Raw genomic sequence first — 12,880 nt, 5'->3', positions numbered from 1 at the left:
TTCTAGTTCCATCCATTTACCTGCAAATTTCATGATTTCATCTTTCTTTACTGCTGAGTAAAATTCCATCATATAAATGAACCACATTTTCATTATCCACTCTCAGTTGAGGGACACTTAGGTTGCTTCCATCTCTTAGCTATTGTGAAGAGAGCAGCAACAAACGTGCATGTACAAGTGTCTGTGCATAGGATGAGTTCTTTGGGTATAGGCCAAGGAGTGGTATAACTGGGTCAAATAGTAGGTACATTTGTTTTAAGAGTTCTCCACACTGCTTTCCATAGGGGTTGATCCGGTTTGCAGCCCCACCAGCAGTGGATGAGTGTTCCCCTTTCCCCACATCCTCTCCAACATTTGGTATCACTTGTTCTCTTGGTCTTAGCCAGTCTGACTGGGGCAAGATGAAATCTTAAAGTGGTTTTAATTTGCATTTCCTTAATTATTAGTGGTGTTGAACATCTTTTAAGATGTTTCATAGCCATCTTTTTTTCTTCTTTTGAGAACTCTCTGTTCATCTCCTTAGCCCACCTTTTAATTGGGTTGCTTCCTGTCTTGATTCTCTTTTTTTTTTTTGAGTTCCTTTATATTCTGGATGTTAAACCGCTGTCAGATGTGTCTCTGGTGAAGATTTTCTCCCATTCTATGGGTTTTCTTGTCATTCCTTGGTTACTTCTTTCTATGTATAGAAGCCTTTTAGTTTAATGAGGTCCCATTTGTTGATTCTTGACCTTATTTCCTAAGCAATGATGTCTGGTTTAGAAAACCCTTTCCTACACCTCTATCTTGTAGGTTATTGCCAGTGTTTTCTCTGTTTCAGAGTTTCAGGCTTCACATTGAGGTCTTTGATCCATTTGGAATTGACTCTTGTGCAAGGTGAAAGATAGGAGTTTAGTTTCATTCTTCTACAGGTGGAGATCCAGTTTTGCCAGCACCATTTGTTGAACATGCTGTCTTTTTTCCAAGTGAATGTTCTCAGCCCGTTCGTCACAAATCAGGTGATAATAATTGTGTGAACTTATATCTGGGTCCTCTATGCTGTTCCATTCACTTGTGGCTCTTTTTTTTTTCGCCTGTATTATGCCTTTTTTATTCCTATGGCTTTGTAGCATAGCTTGACGTTGGTATGGTAGGTGCCATGTTATTTTAATTACTATAACTTTGTGATATAATTTTAGATCAGAAAGTGTGACACATCCAGTTTTGATTTTCTTTTTCAGCATTGCTTTGGCTATCTGGATTTTGTGTGAGTCCCTGTGAATTTGGGGCTTGTTTGTTTCTGGGAATAATGCCATTCGTATGTTGATAAGGATTCCTCAGTCTCTTTCTTTAAAGATTTAAAATTTTCATTGTAGAGGTGTTTCATGGCTTATAGCTTTCCTCTAGGACTTTGAACATAAATGCATGTTGAATTTTGTCAAAGGCCTTCTCTGCATCTATTGAGATGACCATGTGGTTCTTGTCTTTGAACCCATTTATATGATTTATGACATTTATTGACTTACATATATTGAACCATCCCTGCATCTCTGGGATAAAGCTGACTTGATCATGGTGGATGATCCTTTTGATGTATGTCTGTATGCGGTTTGCAAGTATCTTATTGAGAATTTTTGCATCTATGTTCATTAAGGATCTGGGTCTATAGTTTTCTTTTTTGGTTGTATCTTTACCTGGCTTTGGTATTAGAGTGATGCTGGCTTCATAGAAGGAATTTGGAAGTTCTCCCTCCCTTTCTATCTTTTTGAATAAATTTAGAATTGGATGTAGATCTTCTTTAAATGTCTGATAGAATTCTGCTGTAAATCCATCTGGTCCTGGGCTTTTTTTTAGTTGGAAGGTTTTGTATTACTGTTTCATTTTCTTTTTGTGTTATGGGTCTGTTTAAGCTGTTGATCTCTTCTTGGTTTAGTTTTGGTGGTTCCCATGCCTTTAGATATCTGCTTATTTCTTTTAGGTTTTCAAATTTAGTAGCTTATAGGTTTAAAGTATCCCCTTGTAGTGTTCCGTATCTTTCTGGTGTCTGTTGTGATGTTTCCCCTTTCATCTCTGATTTTGTTGATTTGGTATTCTCTGTTTCTTAATGTCCCATAGCCATCATTGTGACACACAGTTTACTTCAGAGTCACCAAAGGTCAGGCTTGACTCCTTTTAGAGAGGTGGAAATGGAATAACAGAGATTTTAGAATCTGTTTTACTTTCATTGTTACAAGCAGCTCAGGTATTTTTGGTTTTTTTTTTTTTCTTTTGGTCTTTTTGAGTCAGGGTCTCCCTGTAGCCCCAGCTGTCCTGGATCTCACTATGTAGACCAGGCTGGCCTTGAACTCACAGAGATCTACCTGCCTCTGCCTCACAAGTGCTGGGATTAAAGGCATGTACCACATGCCCAGTGCAGCTCAGTTTTATATCACCACTGGCTGTGACTTTGCTATGCAGATGAGCTGGTGTGGGTTATAGTGCATGCCATGGACGGTGAAGGGTTCACTCATCCTGTGAGCCTAAGGCTAGAGCTGGGTACTTGAAATGGTGTGATTGTATTGTTATCTCCTATAAGATTACTATGCTAGGTTAGATGTTTAGTGTTGATTTTTTTTCTTCTTTGTCTTGTTTTTTGTTTTGATACAAGGCCTTACTATGCACCCCAGGTTAGCCTTGAACTCTCCATCCTCCTGCCTCAGCTTCCTGAGTGCTGGGACCAGAGGCTTGTTCCACCATGCCATCATGCACTGTGTATCTAATGATGATAACTTTATAGTGATATAAAAAATACAAGGCCAATGGCTAAGCCAACTTTATACACCTACTCAGTGGAATATCACCACAGCAAAAAAAAAAAAAAAAAAGGAGCAACCAAATTAAAGTAGATGAAATCTTACACAAAAGCATATATGGTGTTTACAGTCTATGATAACAAAACCAATCTGTGGTGAAAAACAAGCACAAGAATGGTTGCCTCTGGGGTAGGAAGGGGGTGTTGAAAGGTGAGCCATACTGATGCCTGCCATTTCGTCTGATGGTAACAACTACAGCCATGAAAATGGAGCCTAGAGCTAATAGGGCATATTGAGTAAAGGGTTAATTGTAGAATTCAGTAAAGGGTTAATTGTAGAGTCTAGCCGGTGGTTGGTTTTCCTAGTGCTCATTGTTCAAGTTTAAACCTTTCCAATCTGTAGGCTTGAAAACATTATTATAATGCATTTAAATAATATAAAATCTCTCAATATAAATGCACACATGGGGAGCACTGGTAAGTGTTTTGGGTGAGGCAAGATTCCTGTGAGGGCTGAATATCCATATTAAGCCACTTGTCAAGAGGAAATGAAGATTTATTATATTGCCCTTTCTTAAAATGCTGGATTAAAAAGACATTTAGAATGATAAATACACGGAATTTTGAGTTTGCAGTGTGACAGAGGAATTGTTATCAAATTGTGTAATTAAAACTACTTAGTATCATGTTTTTACTCTACTTTGTTTTCAATGGTTTCTTTGTCTCCATGAACTTTTAGAAATGGTAAGTTCTAAATGGGCAGGGGTGGTGGGTGAGTAATAAACAAACAACAGAATTGAACTAAGAAGAATATAGCATTTTCATGAAGGAAGTTAACTGAAAAGTACTGTGGGAAGTCTTGACCTTGCGTATAAATGCGTTCACCTTCACTTTTCACTGCCTGAGGATTACTGGGATTTGGGAAGACAAAATGGGCATGATGAATTAGATCATTCTGTTTCTTCAAAAGGAAAGAACTTAGCAGGAATATATACAGAGTGTGCCCTTCAGAACCAAGAACCGATAATAAAGGTGTGGAATGGGCAAAGAACAATTATAACTAACCTCACCCCAGCCAGCCCCCACTGAACATTCCCTGGCTCTTCTGCCATGGTTGGGTCTATGAATACATATTTCATAAGTCATATGGAAACATGACAAGACTTAAGGAGGAACGAGATGATGAAAATTATGAAAAATGAGTACTACGCAGAAAATCCAAAAGAAGAGGAAATTCTGCAGACTTGTACCAGATTGAAAGGTTAATCAAATGCTTGTTTATTATTTTCAGTTACATTAAGAGTTTCTGTGAGATTCTATGAACACAAAAAGTGGACTTAAGCCGAGAGACAGCAGAGTTGTATAATGGAATTGTCTCCTGACTTTGAGTTTGATTAAACCCTGGAATAATTATCAAGAGATGCTGTGGCATCTACATCCCTGGAGAACTGCAAATGCAAAATATAAATTCTGAATATTTTGGCATTGGTCTGCTGGAGGCAGAGGACAAACTCAGATGGTCCCAGAAAGCAAGGTCCTGCATCTGCATTCTAATCACCATGCTCCATTCACAGAAACCACTTTGAAGTGTACTGGGTAGTAATTTACATCTTTTGCTTTGGAGACAGTCTCACCATGTAACTTCAGCTGGCCTGGACAGGCTCTCCTCAGACTCACAAAGATCTGTCTGCCTCTGCCTCCCAAGTACTGGAATTAAAGGCGTGTGTCACCATGCCTAGCCTTTCTGGGATTTCTATTAGGAATTTTAAATTTGTTTCACTTAAAAATCACTGTATTGAATGATTGTTCTCATGGTTCTTGTCTTCCAATAAATGGTTGCATATTGCTTGGGTGACCATAACACTATTCTTAACTTAGTTTCTGTATTCTTATAATTATTATAAAATAGTTGCACAGTGTTCTCCCCTTATCTTTGTGAGATACATTTCAGAACCTCCCAATGGATCTCTGAAACCACAGAGAGTGCTGGACTGCAAGTATATTATGCATAAATGTATGTACACACACATATAATACACACACAGTGTGTATATTCTATATGCAGTAGACATGTGTATATACACTGAATATATTATATATGGTATATATAGTATATGTATGCACACATAGTTCATCTATGTTATGTATACATATATACATGGAATATATAGTATATATATATGCATAGTATATATCATATATGTAGTATATATGTTATATACATAGTTTATATATTATATGTGTACATATTGAGTACAGCATATATGTGTGTATATAGTATACATACATATATTTAATTTATAAGTTAGATACAATAAGAGATTAAATCATAACACAATAAAATAGAATTATAACAACGTATTATAGTAAAAGCTATGTGAATATTGGTACATTCTCTTGAAATATTCTGTGACCATAGTAGTCTTTAGACAAATATTTTACCTTTTTTTTTGAGGTAAGGTCTCACTATGCAGCCCTGGTTTGGATCTCTCTATGTAGACCATGCTGGCCTCCAACTCACATCCCAAGTACAGGGATTAAAGCATCTACCACCGTGCCCAGTTTGTTCTTTGTAACACTGAAACCACAAAGTATCACCATGAGTGGGTGGGGGTTGCTATAATGTATTCTCTCATTTTTGTATTGATGGCATGACAACCTAATTCACAGCTATTATGTAAGTTCATGAGCGTTTTCTTGGTTCCAACACGAGGTGCTTCACACTCTCCACTTTACCCTCTGTGCATCACGATCCTCCCATCCAGGAGAAATGAGGACTGAGTATCTCCCCTGCCCAGCTTGTCTCCTTTTTGAAAGCCAAGACCCAAATCCTCCCTAGCTGCACCTATTGTCATGTATATTTTTGGTTCCTTCATCTTATTCCTTGGTTTGCTTTTATTCTTATCCATTACAGAGCAAAACTTGCTTCCTGTTGTAACGCTGTTCAGAACTTTGTGGTTTCTCAAAATAATACTCCAGTGGGGACAAACATGAGCTACGAGGTGGAAAGCAAGAAGCAAATACCGGTTCGAGAGAACATTTTCCACATGTTTCCGGTGGTGAGTAAGGATTGTTGGAGGGGCGGATTTCCTCTCACATAAATTTGTAACTTGTGGTAATAATGAACAATTTTTTAGTTTACCATCCTTTGTTATGGTGTAAAACCCGTGTCCTTCAGAGAATGCAGCCCTTTCCATTTTTATATTTTGCCTGCTGGAGATTTAACCCAGTACTTTGCCCATGCTTGGCTAGAGCTCTACCACTGAGCTACATCTCTAGTCCTTATAAATGTTGTTTTAAGCACAGTATTGCTTTCTAGGAAGGTGTTTCTATCTTAAATGACCAGCGCTTCCTGTCCTGCAGTCTACCTGACTCTTCATCGAATGGACTGAGACCCTTGGGGTTTCAGGATTTCAATGACTGGGGCTTGTGGAGGTAACAATGATTTTCACCTGAAATCAGTCTTCCAGTTGTCATTTAGGATGACCCTAGGTTCATGTGACTTATCTTTGTGATATAACTATGTAAGAATTCATGGTCAATTAACAGTGTTCATAGACAAGGTTTAGTGTCTGCTATGTTCATTGATGTATCCCAAGCTTCTAGAAAATTCCACAGTGTATATGTATACCCACTACATGTTTGTTAAAGAAAAAAACAAAAAAAAATGAGTAATAGTATGGTAGTCTGCTGCTTGGCACAGTGAAGAAAAACTTGTTTAATATAAATACAAAATGAAGGCATGTTTTGTCATGAAAAGCATCTCATTACTTATGAACATACATTCTTGGGCATCATTTTATGATGTTTAAAAGCAATTAGACCAAATCAATATGTATCTATGCAGTTTGACACCTTAGATAGTTTTTCACAATTAATTCTCTTTCTGTTGGGTCTTTGGCTTCTCTTATTGTTACCCATTTGTTATGTCAATGTCTTTTCTATTACAATTCAGAGAATAATTTGCTGAGAATAAATGAGAACCAGCCAGAAAATGATAGAGAAAACAACACAGATTTCCAAGAAGAAAAAGGTGACTCAAAGAGAAAATTGTCAATAGTGGGAAAAAAATTAATAAAGACAAATTTGGTGTTTTAAGTGATGTGTATTGTAGGGGATTGCTTTCAATGAAGGCTAAGAAAAAAGTTTTAACTGAACATGTAGTAATCCTAGCACTTGCTAATTGGAGGCAGGAGGATTCTGATTTCTGGGTCAACCTGGGCTATATAATGAGACTCTCTCCAAACACCACAGAATGGACCTCTACATAGCTTAGTGGCAGAGCATTTGCATAGCCTGTACCAGGCCCCGAGTTTTACCCCATAACTGCAAAAAGCAAACAGACAAAAACAAACCCCGAAAAGACATTCTTTGGATTCACTGAAACGACCAGTAAATAAAATGATGATCATAACCAAGCATTTCTCTTCCCCATGGAAGGCCTGGGAGAGTTCTACAAACAGCCACTGTCACGCAGATTTGGCTGGTGTTTACCTTGCTTTCTGTTGCCCAGATTAGAGGAGGTGCAACTTGTCTGTCTCACAGCACCTTAGAAAGAAGACTTTAACAAAGGCTGGTGCTTCTCTATTGACAACCGCATGCATTTCCCAGATTTATACTGATTTTTTTTTTTTCTAATTGGTGAAAAGAAATTCTATGTTCAATACAGTGACCTGGGTAAAGCTATGTCACCTTCTTGTGTTGCTTCAACTCCTGCTCTCAAGGCTGGGAGTCAGGGTGGAACCACCCCTGTTCCCACCTTCCTTCCTGCTGTGAACCTGATTTCCCCAGCTCTCCACCCCAGGCCCCCACAAACAGCCCAGTAGATCCACCAGGCACACAGCAGCTTGCAGTAAAACCTCTCCAGTAGAGAACACAAAGTAATTGCCTCTAGAAACTTTTCAAAACCAAGCAACAAAGTTGATTTTCAGCCTCAGCAAGCAATGAGCAGACAGTTGGGCCATACAAATTTGCATTTTCTTAGGTGGTTTATTTTAGGGGACACTGAGGTTTGTAATTTATTTCAAGTCCAACTGAACACGAGATCTCAAAACATATGGCTGTTTCTTCCCAATTGACCAAGAAACCAGAGAAAACACGTATTATTTTGAGGACTTAATTTGAGATATATTTCCCTCAGTAATCTTTTCTATTGTACCATAAAGAGCATATTTGCATTACTGCATTCCACCCTTTCTATAAAATTCAGAATTTAAAGAGGTACCATTCAGTAAACACTGCCTAGAGCTTGAATTTTGGAGATATGAAATAGCCTGCGACCTCTGGGAAGCATTCTTTTAAGAGCCAGGCACCACGCTAGGGACTGTGGATAGAGAGAAAAGAAAGCCACATCATGAACACGTTAATCCACTGGTTTAGGAGAAACTGTGGGCTGGGTGTTGGCTCAGAGCAGCCTGCCTGGGTTCATATCCCAGCCCTTCCTCTCTGCTTCAACTTGTGCCTCCACTTTCCCATCAGTAAAATGCTCATACAGTGGCTGTGTGGATTAAATCTACTAGTCGGTTATTCACGTGGAACAGTGCCTCTCATACAATAAATATAATGTGACTATTAATTTTTAAAAACAAACCTACAAAAAGCACTGTGTACTTGCTGGGCATCTTCCAGATGCATCATCAGGAGCAGGTGCCATGTGCATGGCTCAGGAGTCTGCCAGCACTCTGAGCAGCTCAGAACCACAGCGGCCCTGGAATCTTGCCTTTGGCCTGGTGACTTGGCTTTGGAGAGAGGTGCGCCTTGGTGCTATAGCCTTTCCCATCCCCATGGTTTAGATACCAACACAATGGCCAATTTCACGTCAGTAGTCTAACTTCCAGCTTACAGAATTCCTGAATGTTGCCCAGAAGGCTTTTGCAATCTTGTACATGCCAGCTCCAACACATAGCCTGATTGCACCATGGGGGAACCATTGGACCAGTAAGTACTTATGGCAAATCCACTGTGAACATTGCATATGCTAGACACAGAGTGATCAATGAGGGGAAATGAAGAAACACTTTCTTTGCCCTTGAGGATATACATTCTAATGCAACAAAGTGAATCAGGTGGCTGAAAAGATGGCTCTTAATGGTGGTTAAGAGCACTGAATGCCCTTGCAGAGGACCTGGGTTCAGTTTCCAGCACCCACATGGCAGCTAACAACAGTCTGGCAGTTATAACTCCAGTTCCAGGGCACCCAACACCCTGTTCTGGCCTCCACTGGCATTGCAAACACAGGTGCACTTACATACATGCAGGCAAAATACTCATATAAATAAGTAAATAAATGAATAAATAAATAAAATAAATAAATAAAAATAAATAAATAAAAAAAACATTTTAAACAAGTGAATCAGAATTTCATAGCTGTGGGTTGTGGGAATATTGTTCTAAGCTCAGGGAATACTGTAAGCTCAGGGAATATTGTTACTTCAGGAAAACTGACCAGCAAAGGAAACTGAGCTCTGTTGAACTGAAAACTTCCAATTCAGGTATAGATGACTTGCTACAAATGGGAAATGTTAGGGGCTAAGCAAGGTTGATCCTGGGAGGAAAAAGACATGTCAGCTCAGGGTGGGCAGATGCACCTAAAGTATGCCAGCCGGGCACTTGCAGGGTTGGCCATCATAAATCTAATGCCATCAATTATCTATTTGGGTCTAACAATTGCGAAGCACAGGCCAGTCTCCTAAAGTATCTATTAATTCTATGCAGGACAAAAGGCTGCTTCCCAATTTCTTTATTCTCTCCTTTTAAATTTGAAAATGTCTCTGTTGGAAAAGGACAATGTGGGATTTTATGAATCTCATTTCATGTCTTTCCTATGTGATATAAGACATGTTCTGTTCACCAGAAATGGAGGGAGAGAAGCAGCTTTTCCAGCCATCTTCAGCTACATAGCCAGTTTGAGGCCAGCTGGGCTATATGAGACCCTTATCTCAATAAAGCAACACAGAAACATTATATTATGGTTCATACAAAAATATATAACTTTTACAGTCTTACGTTTAGTTATGTATTGTGTGGTATTTATCTCTCCCAAGTGAAATACAACAGGCTTACATGATCATTTTTATTATGTTATCAGAATGCTATGCTTTATTTACTAACTTATTTACTGTGTTTGTGTGGTGTGGTATATGCACCCGTGAGAGCACGTGAGCCTTTATGCGTGCATGTCGAGGCCAGGTGAGGATGCTCCTCTATTGCTCTTCACCTTAGTTTTGAGACAGGATAGCTCATAGAACCGAGACCTCTCTTTCAGACAGACTGGCTAGCCACAGAGCTGGGGGACCCAGGATCAGCCTGGTTCTGCCCCGAAATCTGGAGTTACAGACACACATGACCACGTCTGGCTTTTCCTTGAGTACTGGTGTCAAGTGCTCTTACCCCCTAGTGGCGCCATCTCCCAGCTCGGATGCTTTTGTTTTTCTTGCACTTTTATCCTCCTTGCACCCAGTTACTGGACTTGAGCTGAGAAGATGCGCGGTTTTCTTTTCTAGTTAAGGGTGCTGGGTATTGAACATTCTATGAGCCACGTTGCAGCCTTGTTTCTGATCTCCAAGCCAGCAACGTTTCATGATTGGTTTCTGCCCTCTCTTGCTAGTTCCAGCCTTTTCTGGATTACCCTTACAACCAATGCGCAGTGGTTGGAAATGGGGGCGTTCTGAACAAGTCTCTCTGTGGAGCTGAAATAGATAAATCTGACTTCGTTTTTAGGTAAGACTTGTCAAAATGGTTTCTCTTTAAAACCAAAGAGCTATTGGATATTTAATGGGTGATGTCAAGATACGTGTATTGATTTTGCCTTCTGATTATGTGGCTAGCATCTACAGATTAGCCATGTAGACTTTCTTGGTGTTCACATGACTCATGACTTTCTCCACATGCTCACATCAGCAGCATAAGAATATGCAGTAGTCATCTGCTTTTAGGGAACTGGCTGAAATTGTAGTGAAAGAAGGGTTGGGGCTGCAGGACTCATTAGGGCCTTCAGCTTGTGAAGGAGCATCATAGCTCTCTTGGAAAGACTCAGAGGAGGAATGCTTCCTTAACCTTGAAGACTTTTTTTTCTCAGACAACATTACAAGGCCAGTTGTTCCCTATAACACTAGGGATGATGTTGACCTAGGCATTGTGCAGTCATGCACATCATCTTCTAGCTCGAAACAAGTCTCTCTGTGGAGCTGAAATAGATAAATCTGACTTCGTTTTTAGGTAAGACTTGTCAAAATGGTTTCTCTTTAAAACCAAAGAGCTATTGGATATTTAATGGGTGATGTCAAGATACGTGTATTGATTTTGCCTTCTGATTATGTGGCTAGCATCTACAGATTAGCCATGTAGACTTTCTTGGTGTTCACATGACTCATGACTTTCTCCACATGCTCACATCAGCAGCATAAGAATATGCAGTAGTCATCTGCTTTTAGGGAACTGGCTGAAATTGTAGTGAAAGAAGGGTTGGGGCTGCAGGACTCATTAGGGCCTTCAGCTTGTGAAGGAGCATCATAGCTCTCTTGGAAAGACTCAGAGGAGGAATGCTTCCTTAACCTTGAAGACTTTTTTTTCTCAGACAACATTACAAGGCCAGTTGTTCCCTATAACACTAGGGATGATGTTGACCTAGGCATTGTGCAGTCATGCACATCATCTTCTAGCTCGAAAAATAATATGTATAATATATGATCTGTATATAAACAATCATGTATATCACACATCTTCTGGATCCTGGTCTTTTAAGGCATTTTTTAATCCAAGTACCTGGTAGTTTGCAAAAACAGAAACGAAGTTGGTTTCTGTGTGTGCCTCATGCTAAAAAGCTATGCTACAAAACATTCTGCTTTAGAATATGACAGAGGTGGCTGAAATGCACTTTTTTAAAGAATAAGGAGAAATCTGGTCCTTTCTGTTCTGGAGCATTGATTTCATATATCAGAGACCCTTTGATGTCTTATTGAGTTAATGCTACCCTGTCTACAAAGTAAAAACAACAGCAAAACAAAGGTAGTGAATAGCTCTTCCCTTACTTTAATTGTATGCTTGCATTTTATATTGGAGGTAACTGCACAATGGTAGATCTGAAAGCCCAGCAATATTGAGCAGTCATTGAACTATTGACTGGAATAGTTATTGTGCTCTCCGTGCTGCTCATTAACATGACCAGTATCAGAACCCGTTAGCTATAGTGCACCTTCTCATTGTGGTAGAAAAAATAGAGACACCATAATGAAGATAAATAATGAGTCATGCAATAGACTTTTTATGGGCTTAAAATTCCCCAAACATCTGTGGTGAGGATTATGCCAAAACATTTATTTCACTTTATAGCAGCTATAGGAGGCAGCAGTTTAGGTTTGAAGCCTAAGAAAAAGCCTCAGCAGATATTTGATTCTTGGCTCAAAGCAAATGCCTGTGTTTCTAGGATCTACTTTTGATGACACTGATATCTTTCTGACTGAAGTCTTTCTTTTGAAGTTGCCCCTTTACAGTGAGAGCAAAATTAGGACACATCCAGTTGTTGTCATTAAATTGTATTTAGTTTTTCAAGCCTGCACTGATTTGCTTATGCTGATTGACAGTTTATAGATGCTGCTATTTGTTTTTATTTCAAAACACTGGGAGTTATAAATTAAGTGTGTAAGGAACAAAAATAGTCATAACTGTATTGTTGCTATGCTATGACGATATGTTTGCCTTTGTATACATTTCATATACTTATATTATACATATTATGTACATCTACATATAAAGGAGACACATATACATATATACATATGTGTGTGTGTGTCCTGATATTTTCCAAGATGTCTCCTATTATGCTATGTTAGAAATCTCCTTTAAGCCTGACATGGTGACTCATGCCTGTAATCACAGTACTCAGGAGACTGAGACAGGAAGATCGTCTTTGAGAATTTGAGACCAACCTGGGCTGCAGAGTCAGTTTTAGGCAGCCTGGATTACAAAGTAAGACCCTGTCTAAAAAAAAAAAAAAAAAAAAAAAAAAAAAAAAAACCACTTTTAAGTCAGGGGAGGTAGTACATGCCTTTAATCCCAGAATTTGGGAGGTAGAGGCAGGTGGATCTCTGTGAGATCGAGGCCAACCTGATCAAC

At 39.1% G+C, this 12,880-nt stretch overlaps 1 protein-coding gene across 1 annotated transcript in view; it reads left to right on the top strand.

Moving 5' to 3' along the window:
• The window catches only part of St8sia6 (ST8 alpha-N-acetyl-neuraminide alpha-2,8-sialyltransferase 6), a 149,284-nt gene that overhangs the window by 133,391 nt on the left and 3,013 nt on the right, over nt 1-12,880 (top strand). The window contains exons 5-6 of the mRNA XM_008833896.1: nt 5,682-5,826; nt 10,374-10,486. Of these exons, the coding sequence (XP_008832118.1) occupies nt 5,682-5,826; nt 10,374-10,486 (258 nt within the window). The remainder of the gene's footprint in view (nt 1-5,681; nt 5,827-10,373; nt 10,487-12,880) is intronic.

The sequence above is a fragment of the Nannospalax galili genome, unplaced genomic scaffold, assembly GCF_000622305.1.
Source record: "Nannospalax galili isolate Female #2095 unplaced genomic scaffold, S.galili_v1.0 scaffold976, whole genome shotgun sequence".
Taxonomy (NCBI): domain Eukaryota; kingdom Metazoa; phylum Chordata; class Mammalia; order Rodentia; family Spalacidae; genus Nannospalax; species Nannospalax galili.
This window is presented reverse-complemented; position numbering and strand designations above follow the sequence as displayed.